General features: G+C 51.8%; 6 protein-coding genes across 6 annotated transcripts; 2 read left to right on the forward strand and 4 right to left on the reverse strand.

Moving 5' to 3' along the window:
- Window positions 1-2,098: 2,098 nt before the first annotated feature.
- BO85DRAFT_403077 (UNC45-central domain-containing protein) lies at window positions 2,099-5,679 on the reverse strand. The gene is made up of 2 exons (XM_025657209.1): window positions 5,130-5,679; window positions 2,099-4,998 (listed from the first exon to the last, which is right to left on the reverse strand). Exons 1-2 carry the CDS (start codon window positions 5,208-5,210, stop codon window positions 2,569-2,571), a joined length of 2,511 nt encoding a protein of 836 aa, XP_025513016.1. The 5' UTR covers window positions 5,211-5,679; the 3' UTR covers window positions 2,099-2,568.
- Window positions 5,680-8,268: 2,589 nt separating this feature from the next.
- On the reverse strand, window positions 8,269-11,536 carry BO85DRAFT_426702 (protein arginine N-methyltransferase). The gene is made up of 4 exons (XM_025658127.1): window positions 11,044-11,536; window positions 10,369-10,990; window positions 8,743-10,304; window positions 8,269-8,682 (listed from the first exon to the last, which is right to left on the reverse strand). Exons 1-4 carry the CDS (start codon window positions 11,155-11,157, stop codon window positions 8,419-8,421), a joined length of 2,562 nt encoding a protein of 853 aa, XP_025513017.1. The 5' UTR covers window positions 11,158-11,536; the 3' UTR covers window positions 8,269-8,418.
- A 2,689-nt stretch (window positions 11,537-14,225) lies between these two features.
- BO85DRAFT_92470 (uncharacterized protein) lies at window positions 14,226-14,735 on the forward strand. Its single transcript, XM_025665795.1, has one exon. The coding sequence runs from the start codon at window positions 14,320-14,322 to the stop codon at window positions 14,650-14,652; it is 333 nt and encodes a 110-aa protein (XP_025513018.1). The 5' UTR covers window positions 14,226-14,319; the 3' UTR covers window positions 14,653-14,735.
- Window positions 14,736-14,832: 97 nt separating this feature from the next.
- On the reverse strand, window positions 14,833-17,548 carry BO85DRAFT_452000 (uncharacterized protein). Its single transcript, XM_025660720.1, has one exon. It carries the CDS (start codon window positions 17,386-17,388, stop codon window positions 15,199-15,201), a length of 2,190 nt encoding a protein of 729 aa, XP_025513019.1. The 5' UTR covers window positions 17,389-17,548; the 3' UTR covers window positions 14,833-15,198.
- A 71-nt stretch (window positions 17,549-17,619) lies between these two features.
- BO85DRAFT_426710 (nucleobindin SSP120) lies at window positions 17,620-18,936 on the forward strand. The gene is made up of 2 exons (XM_025658128.1): window positions 17,620-17,953; window positions 18,049-18,936. Exons 1-2 carry the CDS (start codon window positions 17,839-17,841, stop codon window positions 18,531-18,533), a joined length of 600 nt encoding a protein of 199 aa, XP_025513020.1. The 5' UTR covers window positions 17,620-17,838; the 3' UTR covers window positions 18,534-18,936.
- On the reverse strand, window positions 18,669-20,024 carry BO85DRAFT_426713 (tRNA(Phe) (4-demethylwyosine(37)-C(7)) aminocarboxypropyltransferase; the record flags this gene model as incomplete). Its single annotated transcript, XM_025658129.1, has 2 exons — window positions 18,669-19,064; window positions 19,149-20,024. The coding sequence occupies 2 exons, from the start codon at window positions 20,022-20,024 to the stop codon at window positions 18,669-18,671; spliced, it is 1,272 nt and encodes a 423-aa protein (XP_025513021.1).
- Between the last annotated feature and the right edge of the window lie 522 nt (window positions 20,025-20,546).

Below are 20,546 nucleotides of genomic sequence, written 5' to 3' on the forward strand. Positions count from 1 at the left end.
AGAGGAGGAAGACGGAACAAGGCGAAGGAATTAGTGTGGTTAAGAGGGAAGGATGAAAGAAAGCGCAGTTCATATACTACTACCACTACTTGATTGATCGTCAAGTAGTAGTTAAGGCGAATCCCGATAAAGGGGAGACCAACCGACGGAACCTATCAGCACGTGCCCAAAGGGAGGGTTTTTGTAGCTTCGAGAAGTTCCAGCAAGGTCCAGCAATTGCAGCTGCACCCCAGCTAAAGTAAGCAGGTAAGCAAGCAAGAAGAGAGAGGGAGAAGAGGGGCGAGCAAAGGGCCGAGGCCAAATAGTCTTTAAGTCTAAGGCGGTGCTAGCGAAATTCGCTAGTTAGACACAATCTCCATCGTTGACTAACAGAGTAACAAAAGATACTTCGAATACAAACTCCACTTGGCGACGTAAGAGGCAGTCCAGGCGACTCACCTCGACTTATCCAGATTGTTGGCCATTAATCGCCGGACGCTGGATCTGCTGCCCGGCGGACGCTCTCTGATTTGCCCGCGGCGCAGCGCGGATGAGCGGTTCGAACCACCGGATGAAGCAATGCAAAATTTCGAGTTTGCAAGGCACGGGATGATTGCCAATAATCTGAGAGCTCAAATGGCGGTAAATGAATGGATGAGGATAATGATGCTGATGCTGCTGATGATTATTTTTCTTGGGATGAAACCACCCAGTAGAGGAAAGCTGATCCCTTTCACTGCACGAGTAAGGAGCAAAAGTGTAACTGGACCAAACAGATCACCACTATTGTTGCAGACTAGATTCTTCTTTCATCTCCATCCAACTTGAAACTTGTTACTCGTCAGTAGTGATAGACACTAACTTCTGTAACAATCCCGTCAGAGTTGAGTTAGTATGAGTCTGGAACCCCCATCCAGCACCAGAATCCCCACCCTATATATAGCCGGACGACCCGCCACCCACTCCTAGGGCCTGAAGAGGATCCAATCATGTCACTATCGTGAGATATTAATCGGCCACTGGAAGGAAGGGGAGAGGGTGCTCATGATCATCATCTCCTCTCCATCTCCTTTCCCAACACCGCTTTCTCTTGGGCGCAGGATGATGGGTGGGCTGGAAGGGAGGGGAATGGGAAAATCGCATAAGGGGGAGCCACTTTGTGTGGGGGAAACTTCAGGCTTGCGGAAGGGTGGAAACTTGGCCTGCATGGAATGGATGGAAGAAGTGGGAATTCAACCATGATGCACGTCACATGCTCTCCTCCTCTAGTTGTCGGTGAGGTTTCGTTTCTTTGAAACTCCGAAAAAAAAAAGTTCTGGCTGGTTGTGGTTCCTGACTTCTGGTTTCTCCTTCCTCCGATATTCGATATCGTGATCACTCGTCGGAGGGTTTTAGTCTTTGGAGGGGAATGCTACTGATTGCTCAGGTTTCGTCTATAATAAACTATGTTATTAGGTCACTACACAGTACCTATCAACTGGGTGGGGAGCAGACCATGTACTACTACTAATCTGACCATCTGCTTCCGACACCCTCCCCCTCCGATGTAGTATCTATCACTAAGTTGCTGATCACTGCCCTCATCCACTCAGCTCTCTTCCTAACGATCGACCAGCGGGAAAGCTTATCATCTGTCACTTTCCTTTCCTCTCCCCTCCATAACGGATAGTACCCTGCTCGATGTGTAGACTAGTAAGGACAGTACTACCCAATACTACTAGACTGGGGGTTAGCATCAGCCAAACTTCAAAAGTTATGGACCCTCGCGAGCTAGTATATATATGATTCCGTAGCTTGTGAATTATCTACCGACATTCCTCGGTTATCAGCGGCATCCCAACGATTCTGTAGTACGAGGCTGTAATCAAGTATCCATTCCAGAACTCTGGGATTCATCCAGGAAGATGGACCTGAAATTCCTACTGCAACATAATAAGCATCTACACGGGACATAAATGCTATGGTGAGCCCCGCTTTAAGTGGCGTGTTTTGGTGTCGAGGCCAGTGCGACACCATCCCAACATTCATCGATTCCTATCAGGGCTGACTGCAGAGACAAGGATCCGGACGCTTCCGAACGGGACACTCTGGTTCCGACGAGGTCCTCCAAAAAAAAAACCGCGCATTGCATCGTGAGTATCATTCAGCTAGAACGAGTAGATAGTTACTTGGGTAAATCAGACACGGCAACGATCCTGTCGACCGGGTCTATCGCGCTGTCAGAAAAGGGAATCCCACTCGATAATCCCTCATATCGCATGAAATTCTTGTCGACAATGACCCGAACACCATTCCCACGCTCAGAAACAACCCAGATTTATAGACAAATTGACATCGGTCACACAAACGTGACGTGAGAAGGAAGAACAAAACACCGGGCAAGTAAACTACCAACGCCATAGGGAAATCTTCACAAAAACAACATAGAATGTGAGAGAACACCAAGAAAACCAGAGACCCAGCCCATGAACTTGCAAAATCGAAATGACCGCTATCACAATCAGATCCAAATCACCCAAAAGGAATCATAAAAATGTATTAACCGCCGGAAGATACCCCAGCAAAGCACGCCGCTCGGTTGTCGGCTATCTATTCGACCAATGGCTTCAAGGCTTCGACCCCGACTTGGAGTACCGCGGGGTTCTTCGTCTTCTTCAGCACACTGCTCAGTATATTAACTCCTCCGTTTGCCTTGATAACTTCCTTGGCCCGCCGGCCAATATCCCCCGTGGCGAGGCAGGTCATGTTCCGCACACAGGCTACACCGCGGTGCACTAAACCCTCATCTTCTTCCTGGCACATGGCCAGCAGTAACGGGACTCCCCTAGGCCGTTCCAGGATACCAGCAATGGCTGCTTCGAATTCGGTCAGCATCGCAAGAGCTCCACCAGCAGCGCTCCGGGTTGCCATGTCGTCCGTGTCGGTGAGAGCCAACAGCACATGCAGCCGTTGCGCAGCGCGCTTCGACCCATCGGCATACTTGACGATACCGGACTCGCAAGTCATCAAATTGCAGATCAGTTCGCAGGCGGCTCGCTGAACCATAGGACTACTGGAGAGCAAGAGGTCCTCTACTACGGGCCAGGCCTGACGGACGATAGCTTCAGGAGCAGTCTCATCTGGGTGAGAGGCCAGGTTCGTTAGAGCAAGCAGACTCTCAAAGACCGGTAAAAGATTCCGCGGTTGTTCCGCCGTCATGCTAGTCGTCTCCGGGCTTACCAGAAGCGCGGTCAGAGGCCGGATAGCGGATGTGATCTGGGGGAAGCCAGAAGACGGGAACACGTGGACCGGGTTGACGGAAATTAAAATTCGTGCAAGTGCTTGCGACGCATTCTGTACCGCTTCGGTGGCGTTTGTCCCCGGGGTCCCCTGCTTTGCGGCTGCCATAACGAGCAAGAATTTGACAGCACCTTGCTGTGCCAAGGTTCCCCGAGACTTTCGGTCCCATGACAGGGCAAGGACGATCTTGCCCATGAGACCTTGCACCGAGGAGAGATTCGTCTTGCCGCAATCTAACAGGAGAGGCATGACACCAGCCTTGATAAGCGCATTGCAACGTGCTATGACATGTTGCTCGTCATCAAGGGGGTCTGGCTTGGCTCGGGCTCCGCTAGGAGAGGCCTCGGCATAAGACTTGAGTTGGGACATTTTCTTCTGCTCTTCTGTCAAAGTGGGTGGGAATTGTGTGAGGTTCACAATGATCATGAGACCACCATACAGCACCGACGAATCGGTGCAGTTTTCGCGCAGAATCTTGACAAGATCCTGTAGGAATGCCACGTCTGTAGCGAGCTGTTCCTTGACAGTGGACTTTACTGATGCGTAGGCCAAGCCCTCGATCACGTTGGATAGGTTCTCAGTCTTACGCTTCGACATCAAGTCCTTGAAGCGATCGACGAGCTCGGTGACCCGGCTGTTTTCTTCCTCTACTTTGCCGTTGGAGTCGGAAGAACCAACTTGAACAGCAGTACGGACCTTGGCCAGAATAACTGCGGCCATCTCGGAGCTCTCGTCGCAGCCATTGGTGAGAAGATGGGAAAGCCAGGTCGAAAGATGCTTTGAAATGGCTTCCCGACAGGCCTTGTTCATGCACGCAGCATTCAACAATTCCAGAAAATGGGGCTCGACCTTGCGGCTCTTCGCGTCTCGAGAGGTCAAAGGCGCCAAAGCGGCCAAGTAGCTCTCCGACAGGAAGAGGTTGGCCGCGACTTCTGGTATCACGGGGAAGACTGCAGCCGTGGCCGAGAATGCCTCGATGAGATCATCGCTGCGACCCTTGACGACCTTGGCAGTTACGAGCCGAGAGAACCTCTCTTCGCCAACTTGCTTGGATATTTCGAGGTACTTGACGGTTGCTAGGGTCGCCTGACTTCTCCACTCGAGGGGAAGCCGGCTATCCAAAGAGGACAGGATCACGTCCAGTCCTTCATCGTCAACCAATTCTTGCAGCTTCGCCGCATCGACGGCAAGCAAACGTGCAATTCCTTTCAGGGAGCGACCGTCCATGTCGTGGCCCGACTCCATGAGCTTGGCGATGAAAAGCAAGAAAAGCTCGCGCTCACAGTGCAGACGAGCATCTTCGGACGGCCATACAGTGGGGTCCAAGACAACGGTGTCGAGGCATACGGCAGCCCCGTCGCCTCTTTCATAGATCTCATCGAAGAATGTGGTCACCGACACCTGGAGCTGCTCTGAGAAGTAGCGTCGCACGCTGGTGTTCTGACGAACCAGCCCCGAGATAATGTCATCCTGCAGCGACGACAAGGCATGGGGCCTTTGCGCCAGCAGGAGCTTGACACATTCCAATGCAACCTCCTCGGGAGGCTTGAGTCCGTCGGTACGGAGATAGAGAGCGGCGTCTTTGCCCGCGGGCTCGTCCTTGCCACCGGTATAGCGTCGACAGAGGTCTAGCAGGTGATGGCCATTTTCCTCTTCCTGCTGAATCTTAACAAAAGCTTCCTTGACTGCCGGATGCTCTGGAGCCAAGGAGAGGGCTTCTCGGAGGTTTCGTGAGGCGGCCTGCAATGACATCACGAGCGAGTGGTTAGTCACATGGCACGAAGGTACCTATGCTGGCGACGGATGATAACCACCCAGCGGGGTCTGATAAAGGAAAAAAAAAAAAAAAAGAGAGAGCAGAGCAGACATACCTCACGATGGCCAGCATCAATTAACTCAACAGCCTCCCGTGTCAAATGTACAGCGCGTTCCTCGCTCGTAGAGTGAACCATTTCAGGCCGGGTACAACAAGCCGACAATTGTAGGGTGGGATACAAAGAGTGATGTTGATTCCGGTTTGGGGAGGAAATAAAGAAATCGGCGGGAGGAGGGACTGATAAGAAGAAACCGGTCGGAAGCGCGACGGAGGGAATCCGAAGACAAGTCAAATAGGTCGCCGGGGGAGTGGAGATTGAAGTAGTCGTAGTCAGAGAGAAAGAGGTAAAGTAGGTAGAGGTAAATAGGAAAAGAGCTGCGTCAACCCACGACCTCCGAAGCGATGGTCGAGCAACAGGACACACAGGCAATCATGGAGGGAAAAGGACGAGTAAAAGAAGTGCGTTGCGGTCGCAGAGACAGGGTAATGCTGACAGGCTGCAGGATGATGAATGAGAAGAAAGGTGTGGGAGGGAGAGGCTGTGTGGTGGGTGTGGTGTCTTCTTTTTTTTTTTTTTTTCCACTTGCTTTCCCTTATTTTTTTTTACTTCCCTTTTTTTTCGCCTCTGGGCGTGGATGGAGGCAAGTAAGTTAAGTTACTTTTTTGGACTGAGCGTGTATGGGGGAAACGGAGGGGGAGGATTGGCGGGATGTGGGTTTGGAGCATGAATGGCTGATACCGTAAGGTAAGGTGTGACAGACCCTCGGAGCTCCGAACGCCCAGACAAACCGGGGGAAGACGAACGCAAACCGTTTCATTACGGGGGTCTCCAGCAGGGACTCTATTTCCACCCCCGGCGGAGTTTCTCCCAAGCAATCATCCATGGGAATTTCATGGAGGGTAATCTACTTAGTACCGGTCTGCAGCTGCTCCCAGACGGGCCCCTTCCACCCGACTGTCGGAGGTCTCCCCCCCCTTGGTTCGGCCGCCCTTCGGCGTGCGCTTAACTCCGGACAATTTCTGAAGAATATTATGGAGACTTGGAAGAGGGGGGGGGGCTTTATCATGTTCCTCTGAATCATCAATATCAAGTAACAGGATCAGCATCACATCAGCATCATCATCGGCAAGCTTATCCTCCTCCAGCTGCTCATCGCACCCCCATTAATATAAAATCCGGCCAAAGAGAACGCCGGGGAGAGGACAGCTAGAACTATAATCCTTCCCCGTGACAGGAAGCCGAAGGAGTAATAGGTCTATCCCAGACGGTGTGGATTCCCCGGGTGGCTGGAAGTTTGGGTGGACGTACATACTCAATAGGCATTTAGTGTGGGAGGCACCAGCGCCCTCCCAAGATAAGATGAATGGCTAAGAATAACTAAACCGGACACTACGGCCAACTTCCCACCACGCTTGGAGTCGGGCCTTCTAACCGATACACACTAGAAGATACTAGTAGCAGCCAGATCACAGTTACAGACTTTACAGGAAGCTACGGAGAACGGTGGACTAACTACCTACCACACCCACTCAGTCACTCACTCACTGTATCCATACTTTCCCCTCCCCTCCCTCTCAACGCTTGGATATCAATGACGCCTTCACCGGCCTAGATGGGAACTGAAAGAAGAGAAATCTTGTCCAGCCCAGCCCAGACCAGCCCCATCTCATCACTCACTCACTGCAAATAGACAGTAATGATAAGCCCACGCAGCTTCATTCAAATCAATCGAACCGGAATGATTCTTTCCTCATGCCGATAACACCAACCACAGGGGTCCGTTGCATCACGTTGCCCTGCCCGCCCTGCCGCGCCGAGCAGAGCACATCCCCCAACAGTACGGAGTAGTAGACACTTTATTCCCAGACGGACATACCCCCCTTTCCGTTCCAAGAATGATTTAAAAACACAATTTAGCCTGGAAAAGAAGAAGGAAGAAGGAAGGAGAGAAATGATCCGCAAACCCCCAACTGATTGACTGAGTGACTGTCCCATTCCGCCCCAAGAAGTTCTTGGTCCGAATAGTCCTGTCGCACTAGTGGTCGTCTGGTTGGCTTGGCTACATGTTCCGATCTACATCTGGGCTTTCCTCCTTCAACTGCATGTACTGCGCCTCCCCCGGCAGTAGATGGGTAGATGGGTAGTAGATAGATAGATAGATAGAATCTGTCTACTGCGAGGTAACTAGTTGGTGTAACTGTATGTATGTATGGTCCAGCCAGCCAGCCAAGCCAAGACTATCTACTCGACTACTACTATTACCTACTAGGTAGTATCTAGGTACATGGATACCTACAGCTAGTAAGTAGGTAACTTATCTATGTGAATATAAGGGAGAAGTAAGAAGGAGAAATGCACAGCGAATACGTTATCTGCTGGGGATAAACATACTGTACTTATCAACCCCCTTCAGAATTCTTAAGCAGGGCAATGGGACCAAGTACCTAGCAGCTACTAAATAGATACGGGATCTACGGAGTACTACTCCGTACTTGCGTACTGCGTACTACAGTATACATAACGCATACTTTATGCACAAGCGTAACCAAGCCAAGTAAACTAAAGTCATGCAAGATGAGGAAAAAAAAAAAAAAGTTCGGTTCCATCATTCTTCTCAACATTTTCCAAATGGGACGAAGCTACGTCCTACTCCTACTAACGAGTACCCATCCGGGGGGAAGACGCACTGATACATTAGTGCACCTTTCTTCCTCTCCATAAGTACTAGTATGCTCGGTCGGGGAGGAACCAATGGTAGCCTTTTTCATCTGCAGTGAGGCAGACAGTGGGTTTTGGGCCCTTGTCAATCCATCCATTTCAATGGATGGGTGGTTTGGTCCTCCATCTATTGCACAAAACAAACACGAACAAACAAATAGGATTGTTGGGGGAGGACAAGATATGATAGTAGGTTCGGGTTCGGATTTAGGTTTGGATTTCTTACTTTCTTTTTGGAAGGTTTTCTTTTTGATCTGAACTACTAAGCAAGATTAACTATCACGTCAGATGGGATTAGTTAGTTATTTATTTAGTAGCTAGTTGCTTATTATGTAGTTGCTTAAAATCCGTGCAAGTCCCAGCCAGCCAGGCTACGATGCAACTTTACCTAGTCTTGACCGAAGCGGACGGCTGAAGATCCGCTGCAGCTGAGCTGACTTCTTACTACAAGGCCTTCTTCGGCGATCATCAATCCTTCTCGGTCGGAATAATCCATAGGTATGCTTTAACTACTCCTTCATCATATGTAATTTTTTTTAAGAAAAATGAAATGTCCATCATCACATCTTAGTCAGATTCGTCTGCTTCTGCAGCCTTCCCTTCTTTTCTTCTACACTTCACCGCATCACATGAGGCAACCCTCCTTGATGCTGGAGTGCAGCTCGCTCGTCCCAACCCGGACACGTCGCCCGCCACGTGATCGCTGGGGCTGTCTCTGCAGATTGCCAGCCGCTGGAGATGTGCCTTTGCCCCCACTCATCACCACTTCCTCTTCGTTGCCTTCCACGGCGAATACTTCCACCATCCACTCATACCATACCTTGCGGTCGTCGGTCTGTCGGTACATGGTCACCACCACTTCGCCATTGTCGGGCACATTCAGAGGGGTCTGTGGATAGCAGATTGTTAGCATCCCGCATCGTAAAGCTAATATGTAGAAAAGACAGACCTTCAACGGGAAGTAGATCGGGAACCAACTGATCATGTCGGCACTCTTGGTGTCCATTGTGACGGGGTTGGTGGATAGCTCGATGTCGCGGTATAACACCGTCTCAAAGTACCCCGCCAGGCCATGGCACACTCCGCGGTTGTAGACTGGGAATGACAGACGAGTCCGGCGCACGTTATGCGAATTGGAGATCGTTGACGTGGTCGGCAATTGAGGGGGGATATGCCGGTTGGGATGCTCAAACGACCAGGTCGTCTGCACGAATGGGATCGGCGCTTCTCCAGAACCCGGTAGCGTGGAGATTGAGTCTCGGGCACTATATTTGGCGCCCCCATGACTGGAGTTCATTAGTGTAGATGCAGAGGGCTGATTCGTGGAGAGAAAGTCGATCGCGTGTAACATGACCACATACGGCGTCTCCGGCGCTGCTGGGTTAGAGACGGATTGATTCATGACATCGGCGTGGAGCTTCGGCGCCGCGATGGGCGTAAGGTGAGCCGTGTAGGAAGCCGGAATGGAGATACCGTGAACAGGATTGAGTAAGTGCGTTACGCCGTCAAGGCATTCTGGCGAAAGCTCGTTGTCGCCGAACGAGCCCAGCAGCTCTGAGATCAGAATGTCGATCGTAGTGGGAACGAGCTCGGTGACGGGGGCCGCGGCTGCTGATTCGGACGTCTGTGCCGATTCCTGCTCCTCGTTGGCATTGTAAAGTAACGAATCTTCGATCCCAAGGGATTGCCCTACCGGTCCTGTTTGTGCTCCCGAGTGACCCTGCTTCTCAACCTGCGGGCCTTTCCAGGCTCGCATGTCCGACTGCACAAGCTTGACTTGTCCACCCCATTTCTGCTCATTGTGGCGTTGGAGAAGGACGAAAGCATTGGTGTTCTTCTCAACTGCCCAGAGGTCAATCTTGACCCCAGTCTCGACACTGGCTTGGAGCGCCCGCGACACGAGCGGTCCTCGGCCCGCACCAACCACGGCCACAACCACTCTGCCGTCGGGGTTCGAAGTTGGCTTCCTTTCACTTGCCCAGTCGGTAAGAGCTTTGGCGACCGCGCGCTCATACCATTTGTATTTAATAGGGTCTTTCTCGAATACCTCGTAAGTAATGCTTTCCAGGTTGACAGTCAACGGCTGCAAAGGCGCCTGAAGATAGTCTTGGTATCCAACTCCAAACCTCTCCATGGCGCTCCTAGAAGGCTGGCGTTGCTGTAGATTTCTGAGGTAGGAAAGATGAGGGGTCGGATCATAATGCTTCTTGTTGGATACCGCGGCCTGAGTGAGACTAGGATAATCAGAGCCGGACAGAGCGGGGAGTTTGGTTCCTGTAGTTTCTTGCTCATCTACGCCCGGGATTGGGCCAACATCGCAGATAAGGATCCATGGGGATGTCCGTAGGCGCATGAACCGACCGATGAGCGCCTGGTGTGTCTTAGACAGTACGGGATAACCCTTCTGGTTCTTGATGAACGTGTTGGCATCAAATGTGAGCATATGAACAGGCTCGGAATACCAGCGAGACTGCACGGACATGGGAGGGAGGTGCTTAGGCATTGAAAGTGCTAATCATATCATCTTAGCAGCAGGTAGGAGACGCCAAATGAAGAACATGGGAGATCATCTTACCTACGACAAGCCTGGAGTGGTATTTACAAGTTCTCCGTATCATATCCCAAGCATCCCAAGTGCCAAACGGATCCACTCGCAATGGCTGCCCTGTGAGCGGTTCTCCAAGGAACTCCTGACGGGCAAGGCGGGACAGATCGGCTATTCCATCTACATCCAAGTCTGGGTTATCAACCATAGGCATCCAAATGTGAAACTGTATGTAAGGAGCGAGGTTGATAGCATCCTGTATCGCTCTCGCATAGTAGCTCACGCCTTCTGCATGGATTTCTCCATGGTGCAGTTTAGGGCCGGGAATCAAGAGGTACCCAAGGCCACAGAAAGCTGCATACGCGACCTCTCGCATGAACACCTGACGCGAGATGTCTGCAATCAGGGGATCCGGGGAGCATAGATCGATCCAACCGCTGGTGACTCCAACTATCTGCGACATCGTCTCATCCGGGGTCAAGTGGCTATCCGCGGGAGTTAAGGGAGGAATAAAGATGGGGCGCATATTATCGGTCGTCATCAAAGTCCCATTGGCAGCCGGAGTCAAAGGGGCATTTGGTTTGGAACCTAACAGGGTGAGGATGCGAGAATGGAAGGCCTCCGTAGTGATTGGTGCCGTAAGCATGTCATACTGAGTGATCCGAGTTAGCACATGAGCCGGAATTTGCACGAAGATATGCGTACATTGCTTTCATGGGCTGCCTGTACAATTGCAGCCGTGATTGGGTTCTTGCGGTTGGTTTCATGCTGTCCGATGCAAAAGCTAGGAGCCATGTCTTCTGGATTGAAAGAGTCCATGTTCGACAACGGCGGATGTTCTAAGACGAGAAAAGGGCACTGGGACCTGGTGACGGGGCGATATGACAAAAGTTAAATGCAACTAAACAGCAGACACATAGACTGAGATCATGAGGAAGAGAATCGTTAATCGAACTGTATATAGGGAAGGAAAGGCGTTGAATATTGACAACGGTCTCTATCTAGGTAGTAGCTGGTTAGTCCCGCATCGCAGATCAATTGAGTTTCCCGGTAGTTTTCATCTCAAGGCCAGGCAGGTTCTAATATAAGAACGGCAACAAACATGGGAGAGCAAAGGAGGAGGTCCAGTCGCGTAGGGATGCTAACCGAGAGATTAAACGCCCCTTCAGTGGGAACGTCGCGCGACAATGGGCTCCTGGATAGCCCCGCGTACCTGAGCAAACGTGCATCGCGACGGACTTTCTTTCATGCCTGGATGCCTGGATGCCCCTTGCCGGCGGTAAGCGATCTCTGTGGGGTTTCCATCGGCAGAATACAGGGCGGTGAGGCGCGGAAACTGCAGTTGTGGCGAAGGGCGGCCAACCTGCCTATCCGGGCCGCCTTTTTTTTCTAAAGCCGTTCGGCGACAATCCCATCTCTCGTTTGTCGCTCCGCAGCCAACTTTTTCCCTCTTATCCCTCCCACAATTCCTTTCCTGGCTTCGCTCTCTGCTAGCCGTCATGGTTGATCGACGATCGGATTCTGAGAACGGCTCGCGTGCTAAACGTCAAAAGATGGACAAGTCTGAAACCGATCCCAAGGACAACCCGTACCTGGCTCACATGTATGCGGACAACGGCAACTCCAACACATGGACCGATGGCACCACAGATCTTCACCCCGCCTTTGGGAAGATGAAGAGGCACCAGACCACCGCTGCGCTGGCTAAGAAGGTGGAAGATGGCGATATCAACCCGTTCAACGGTCAACCCTTCTCCAGCAAATATGTTTCTATCCTGCAGACTCGTCGCGATCTGCCCGTACATGCTCAGAGGTGAGTTTTCAACATCCGTGCAGATGGTTTGATACATCGCAAATGGGTTCTAACCATGTTTTTTTCTATAGAGATGAATTCTTGGAGCTTTACCAAAAGTCGCAGATTCTGGTCTTTGTCGGTGAAACTGGTTCCGGAAAGACCACGCAGATTCCCCAATTCGTCCTGTTCGATGACATGCCGCAAACTCAGCGCAAGATGGTTGCTTGTACCCAGCCTCGTCGTGTCGCCGCCATGTCAGTCGCTCAACGTGTCGCCGCTGAGCTGGATGTCAAGCTTGGAGAGGAAGTCGGTTACAGCATCCGTTTCGAGGATATGACCAGTTCCAAGACTGTGCTCAAGTACATGACGGACGGTATGCTTCTGAGAGAAGCCATGAACGACCACAACCTCAACCGCTACAGTACCATCATTCTGGACGAGGCCCACGAGAGAACAATGGCTACTGATGTCCTCATGGGTCTTCTTAAGGAAGTTGTGCTGCGCCGGCCTGACCTGAAGATCATTATCATGTCTGCTACTCTGGATGCACAGAAGTTCCAGCGTTACTTCAACGATGCCCCTCTCCTTGCGGTCCCCGGTCGTACTCACCCTGTCGAGATCTTCTATACCCCTGAGCCCGAGCAGGACTACGTCGAAGCTGCCATTCGCACCGTTCTGCAGATCCACGCGACAGAAGACGAAGGTGATATCCTTCTCTTCTTGACTGGTGAAGAAGAAATTGAAGACGCCGCACGGAAGATCTCGTTAGAAGCCGATGAAATGGTAAGAGAGGCCGATGCTGGGCCTATCAAGGTCTACCCTCTCTACGGCAGTCTGCCCCCGCATATGCAGCAGCGCATTTTCGAACCGGCCCCCCCTGCCCGCCGTCCTGGAGGTCGTCCCGGCCGGAAGGTCATTGTGTCCACCAACATCGCTGAAACTTCGCTTACCATCGACGGTATCGTCTACGTCGTCGATCCTGGTTTCTCGAAGCAGAAGATCTACAACCCCCGTATCCGTGTCGAGTCTCTTCTGGTGTCTCCCATTTCCAAGGCCTCCGCACAACAGAGAGCTGGTCGTGCTGGTCGTACGCGCCCCGGAAAGTGCTTCCGTTTGTACACCGAAGGAGCCTTCAAGAAGGAACTCATTGACCAGACATACCCCGAAATTCTGCGCTCCAATCTGTCTTCTACCGTGCTGGAGTTGAAGAAGCTCGGCATTGATGATCTTGTCCACTTCGATCTGATGGATCCTCCTGCCCCGGAGACTCTGATGAGAGCTTTGGAGGAACTCAACTATCTGGCTTGCTTGGACGATGATGGAAACCTCACTCAGCTGGGTCGCTTGGCCTCTGAGTTCCCTCTTGATCCCGCCCTTGCTGTCATGCTGATCAGCTCCCCCGAATTCTACTGCTCCAACGAAATCCTTTCCATCACAGCCCTGCTTTCCGTGCCGCAAGTCTTCGTCAGACCTGCTTCTCAGCGGAAGCGTGCCGATGAGATGAAGGATCTCTTCGCCCACCCCGACGGTGACCACCTCACCCTGCTTAATGTCTACCATGCTTTCAAGAGCCCTGAAGCGCAGGAGAACTTGAAGCAATGGTGCCACGATCACTTCCTCTCTCTGAGATCGTTGCAATCCGCAGACAACGTGCGCATGCAGCTTCTACGCATCATGGAGCGTGAGGAACTCGAGATGGTGTCGACCCCCTTCGAGGACAAGAAGTATTACGAAAACATTCGCCGTGCGCTGTGCGCCGGCTTCTTCATGCAGGTCGCCAAGAAGGAGACTCAGGGCAAGAACATGTATGTCACGATTAAGGACAACCAGAACGTTCTCTTGCACCCCTCGACCGTCCTGGGCCACGAAGCAGAATGGGTTCTCTACAACGAATTCGTTCTCACTACCAAGAACTACATTCGGACTGTCACAGCCGTCAAGCCCGAATGGCTCATTGTAAGTCTTACCTTACTTTCTAAAACCAGATACCCAGACTGATACTAACACCGCGCCTACCAGGACATCGCACCCACCTACTACGACATCTCCGGCTTCCCCAAGGGCGAGATCCGCTCCTCCCTCCTTCGCGCCGCCGAGAGACTTTCCCGCAAGGAGAAGATGCGCTCTGATTCCAGCAGAAGACGATAGACTAGGTTAATTCTTTGTTGTCACGATATCTATAGATCATGTTTTTATTTTCACTTCATGCCCATGATCATCATGCAGCTCAATTAAAAAGGGTATATCCGGTTCTTCTTTTTTCCTTTTTTTCTATCTTACTCACAGTACTTATACTTTCGTCTTGTCACTTTATTATCTTCACGTCTCCGGGCTTTTTCTTACTCTGTTACGGACTTTGGTCTTCCCGGGGACTTTTGTGCAGTATTTATTTTCCACTACACAACAAATTTACCTCCGGACTTAGATATAGGTACGGATTAGAAAGCGAGATTATTTGTCCCGTGACATGTAGTGTACACATACATAACTTCACCCCAATTGTAGATGATAGTCAATAGACCTCTCAAAATGCCCACGTCTAGTACAATAAATGACGGAACAGCAGACTGATCCCCGCTAATAGTGACCTATGCATAATACTAGAGAATAAGAGCCTCGATACTCTGAACCGGATAAATACCAATTCAAGGGAATAGGAATACAACAACGCTCAATTCTAACCCCTTATTTATCATCACAAGAAAAAAAAAAAAAAAAAATAAAAATAATAAAGGAAAAGGTACAAGCTATAGTATGAATACTGTACAAAATGTCCCGGGTAGCATGAACCAACCACCTAGAGGTATAAAAACATCCAAAGCAATCCCAATGCCGGCCAGAGGTTGGCGGGCTTATCATCGACACTTTCACCGTACATGAGTGGTATAACGTAGGTATAGGATAGGATGAGATGGGTATACGGAGGGAGTATGTTCCATCTGAGTTTTGAGCTGGGGGGAGAGGGAAGAGAAAGGGGGAATAAGAGGGTGTCTGCTCTGAGGAACGCAATTATTCGTGGCCCAGAGAGTAGCGTAGAGTGCCTCAAGGGGCTGAGGTAACTGAGTCTACGACTTCATGTATCGAATACTGACTTTGTTGAAAGAAGATTCGAGTTCCGGTGCAGGAGCAATGTGTTCGTGTTTTCGACGGAGGAGGTGGTCTTGGTGGTGGGTAGAGCGAGGGGGAGAAGGCGGGGGCGACGGTATAGTAGACTCCTGCTTGCGGGTCTGGTGGAGGTCGAAGACCATCTGCTTAAGTTGTGAGATTTCGGCCTTCAGGGAGGTGATCTCTTGTTCCTGGGCTGCGGCTGTAGACTCGTTCTCCTTTTTGGCTTTTTCGACCTGTCTGCTGATTTCTTGGAGCAGGCTCTGGCGGTCCTTGTCTTCGAAGACTTGCTCGGGAACTTTAGGCGCGTTGGCCGACGCTGGGGATCCGGCGAGCATGGCGGTTAGGACTTGCTGGGAGTAGAGCTCTATCATGTCTTGCCACTTTTTGGAGGGCGATTTGCCCTCGTAGGCACTCAGACGCTCGTTCATGACGTTCACGAAGGCGTAGGCTTTCTCCCATGCGAGCTTCTCTTGCATGTCCTTTGGTGCGGCCTCCGCTGCCGATGACCATCTGTTGTGGTGGGGGTCGTGGGAAGACTTTATGTCTAGTTGCTTGCTGGCTGCTTCCCAGTTGAAGCCGCTGTTCATGGCTGAGGTGATGATGGCCTCGGACATGTCGTATTGCTCGCAGGCATCGCACATGTGTACCATCAGTACGATGAGTCGTTCAAGACGGAAAAGCTGGTGCTCTGTCGACGAGACCATGAACGCTAGTGTTCTTTTCAGGGTCTGGACTCCCTTTTCCCAGTCGGTGCGGATGGCGCAGAATCGCAGATAAGAGTTGAGGATAGCAAAGTCGTCCATATGCCCTGCCGATCTCGCAGCTAGAAGGTATGCATCGGCACGATCCGGCTGGTCGAAGCGTAGACAAGACACAATAAGTGTGGCGTAGATGACGGGGTTCGCCGAATCTACTGGTGGGACGATGATCTCTACTCCATTGACCACTTGGCGCTGGTACAGACCCAAGCCATTCATGTCTACCGGATAGCCGTGTCCGTTCAACATCTCTAGGAAGATGTCAAAACCCATGAGGTTCTTGGATTTGCGGAAGAAGGTAAGTATCGTGAGGATAAGAGAGGCGCTGAGCGGGAACTTGTGTGGAAGGATGGTCTTCAAGATCAAATCACAGAGATCGTTCTGACGGGTTTTGGTGAAGGCAAGAATCATCTTCTTTATGACTTCTGGCCGGTCCGGATCCGTGCACTGCATCAGGTTGTTGGCTAGCCGGAGGAGTAGTTCCTGCAAGGGCATCTCATTCCGCATATAGATTTCGGTATCACGCTGGACGTCCCGATCGAGCCGATTCCGCTCTTCCGTCATGTGTCGTATCGAGTGCACACGGAGGTCCTTGGCTAAATCATCAATATTAGCCTTCTCCGAGCCCTTCACTTGACGCATCCTGCGTCGAAGGCTGTTCAGTTCCGCTAGCAACTGCGGCACTCTCAATTGGGGTATTGAGAAGTCGGCACTGTAGTTCATCTGAACCCCCTGATAGCTGTGGGCAATTGCCGGCCGCAACAGAAGTCTAATGGCCAGCTGTTTAAGCGCGAGCTTCCGGATGACCTTCTGGCGAACCACATCCCCAGTAAGCCATGTGGGCGTATCATCATCCTCCAGCGAAAGGCCATAGTCCTCATTCGCGTCCTCGGCCAGCGGATCCTCGCTTTCTGCGACCAGATCACGGATTATCTGATTATCCCTCTCATTCGCAAAGGCAGTTGTTGAATGGAAAGATGCAAACGGTGCGTTCCTCCTGGGCCATTGGTATCTCATAGGTGCCGGGCGAGTCGCTGTGCTGAACTGTCTAGTCTGTAGCGTTCCATTGAGAAATCCCTGCTTCCGACGCGACATGAGAGCCTCCACCAGACGCTGTTCCTCATCCACCAGCTCAATGACCTCTTCCTTGACTGCCGCGATCTTTTCCTCCCATTCGTGACGGCGCTGGCCCTTGGCCTGGGCATCTGCCAAAGCGGCGGCGGCGAAGATGCTGGTGTATAGTGCTGTTACCGAGTTTCCGAGCCGGAGGCGTTTCTTGCTGGCAGCCGAAGTACCTCTCGAGGCCACCCCATTGGAGACGGTACTCAAGCAAGAGACGCAGCGGCAGGTGGATTGCGCCGGAGCGGCGCGGGACCAAAGACCTTGCATTCTCAAGTCATTTCTGCCGTGAACCGACTCCAATGACGAGAATCAGAGGATGGGGGAATGTGACCAATTGATTGATCACAAGGATCCGACGACCAATGACGGGGACAAAATCGAGGTCGTGGGGGGGAAGATGAAGGGGGTCGGAGAGGGGAGGAAATATCGGGGCGGAAGGTCGAGAATCTTTTGATGATGATCCAAAACCGGCTAAACGAAAGTCGGACCACCGGCAATGCAAACCAAACAAACCGGGGGGAACTTCCAGCTGTTGGAACCAAGACTAAGACTGACTGGACTGGCTTGACTTGGTCTGGAATGGAATCAGCCATCCCTTTCTTTGTTCCCGGCGATCTGTCACATTCGCGAGATCTCATTCATTCTGCAATTTTACGACTCGTCGGATCTTCGCCTGGCCGCTCGTGGCTCTATAAATAAATATATCCTCACCCGACAATGCTCGTCGTCCTCGCTACTGCTCTATTGGCCCTGAGCGGCAGCTTGGTGAGTGCCCACGGTTCTCACCCCGACCAGCCGCCCTCGTCGGATTGGGCCACCCGGCATATGCAAGGTATTTAACTACTACCATTATCTATCATGTTGATATCCGTCCCGAGAGGGAAGCAATTGATTGTGTAAACTGACCATCTGGCCCCAATTAAACAGAGGAACATCACATTGATGCCTTCGACGCTGCTTCCTTCTTCTCTCTTCACGACTATGATGAATCCGGCGCATGGACTCCCGAGGAAGTGCGCAAGACGTACGGCATGGACGATGAGACGAACGCAGGTGCCACGGAGGATCGCAAGAGCCAAGCCTTAAGAGAAGTGTTCACTCTCTTCGACCCCACGAATACTGGCTTCATCACCCGCGACAACTGGATGCGCATCATCGGCGAGGGCACTCGGCTGCCCGATCTGGGGTTCGGTCCGGGCCACCACGGCGACATTGAGTATGAGTACGAGATCCACCACTTCGAGAAGTACCATGGCGAAGATGCGACAGAGGAGGAGCTCACCCACCCGGAAGACATTGAGCACTTCCGGCGGCACGACGAGGAAGATCTGGCGATGGAGCGCCTCGAGCAGCTCGAGAGCATGCAGATCGTCGAGGCCAACATACCGCAGAAGTTCCTCAAGCAAGCTTAGATGAGTGTACATTAGATTCCTTATGTTGTTGTTATAGTTGATGATGATATTGTACATAATAAATGTGTGATGAGACGAACATCCTCATGGGTGGTCATACCTTGGAAATAATGCCAACCCAATCCAAACGAAGCGTTATAACTCCAGCGCCGGCACCTTAACATCAAACACGCAATGCATCACCCCCGGAGCATACGTCTTGACCTGTTCAACATGTCGACACTCCGCCACGACCTCATCTCCAACCTCCAAAACCTCTCCCCTCAACCTCCCAATCTCACTCGTGACCCGATCCCTCATCTCCTCAATGCGCCTCACATCCACATTCTCATGCACATGCAACCAACCCCCCAATTTTCCCACCATCCGACACGCATCCCCCCAAGCAGCCTCCGACGACGGCAACAGCCCCAAATTAACATGTCTAACAGGCGCCCACCGGCCCCTCACCTCCATCACATCCTTAATCTGCGCCAAAACCCGCGCCGCAAACCGATTATCCCCATGAAACACCACCACTCTATCCCCATCCTCCCCATCCCTCAACCCATCCACCAACTCCTCCACCCCCATCCCACCCTCCAACATCCCATCCTCACCACCAACCCTAACAACCCTACACCCCCACCCATTAGCCACACACCCCCTCCGTAACCCCTCAACAGACCACCCATTAATCTCCCATCCCCAAACCCTCCTCACCCCGCGCCGGAGGTACGAAAACACAAAATACCCTATCCCCGCATACATATCCACCACACTCATCCCTTGTCCTGCCCCCTCAATATCCTCCCTCGCTAACCCCTCCATCCCCGATCCCAATATCCGCGCCTTCTCCGTAACATTCCCCCTCGAGAACATCGTATACATAGGCGCCCAGATCTGCTCAATGCCATGGTTCTGCACCGTGCTTACCCAGAACGCGCGTCCCAGGTCCTCTGGTGTTGGCGAGTCGGGGTTTAGGATTGTGCTGGGCGCGGGCCCAAAGTCTCCGTGGAGGGGGAGTAGGCCGCCGGGACTGCGCATGCGGTTCTCGGTGCCTTGCGCGTCGGTTAAGGCGATGGGGGCGTTCATGGCGATGTGGGTGAGGTTGTAGCGGGAGAAGGCGGCGAGGATGCATTCGTACAGAGTCGTCTTTTGGGTTGGCGTTAGGGTGCTGTAGAGGGTGTGCCAGGCGGGTGGGGTGGTGAGGGCGTTGACGGGGAGGAGGAGGAGGGGGGCGTAGATTGTGAAGCGTTTCGGGAGGGAGGAGGTGGGGAGGGTGGTGCCATTGTTGTTGTGGTGGTGGTGGGTTAGGTAGGTTGTGATGCCTTTTTGGAGGGGGTTGAGGAGCGTCGGTTTGGGTTTGCGGGGGTGGTTGTGGTGCTGGTTGTTATGGTTTTTTGTGGTTGTGTTGGTGATGGCATTGTCGGTGGTGAGGGGGAGGGGTGATGTGGTGGTTGTGGTTGTTGTGTCGGTAGTAGAGTCGGGGTTGTCCGGGGGTGGTAGCATGGCGAGGGAGGTATGTAGGTGAGTGCCAATTGCTGGTTGAGACGTGTGAAAGCTGTAGATGTAGATGTAGGAAGATATTGTACCTTGGTGGTTACTGATAGTGTAATGATCTGACGGGCGATGATGAAAATTACATGATCTGCGGGGAGTGGGGAATGTATTGTGGTTCGCCGGAAGTGGTGGGTTTGAAGTTGTGACAGTCCAGGCTGATACTAGTATGAAGTGCAAAGACCGAAATGGCGGGAAATCACAACATAATTCAAATACAATATTAGATGTTAATCTGATTGGGTCACAGTCTCAAGTTGGTTATTCTCATGGAGGCCTCTATCAAGGTCGAACGGTTGATTAGTTCCAATTCCGAAATTCCGCTGGAGCAGACATCATCTTACTATATATAGATGTTTTGCATGAAGTTCTATTTGCATTCTTGATGCCAATGTCAACCGCCTGCTGAAAGACTAAGCGAATTAAGCAGCTCAGACCGCGCATAACAAATGAGCATACTTGGACAACTTACAT

The sequence above is a fragment of the Aspergillus piperis genome (assembly GCF_003184755.1).
Source record: "Aspergillus piperis CBS 112811 unplaced genomic scaffold BO85scaffold_17, whole genome shotgun sequence".
NCBI classification, from domain to species: Eukaryota; Fungi; Ascomycota; class Eurotiomycetes; order Eurotiales; family Aspergillaceae; genus Aspergillus; species Aspergillus piperis.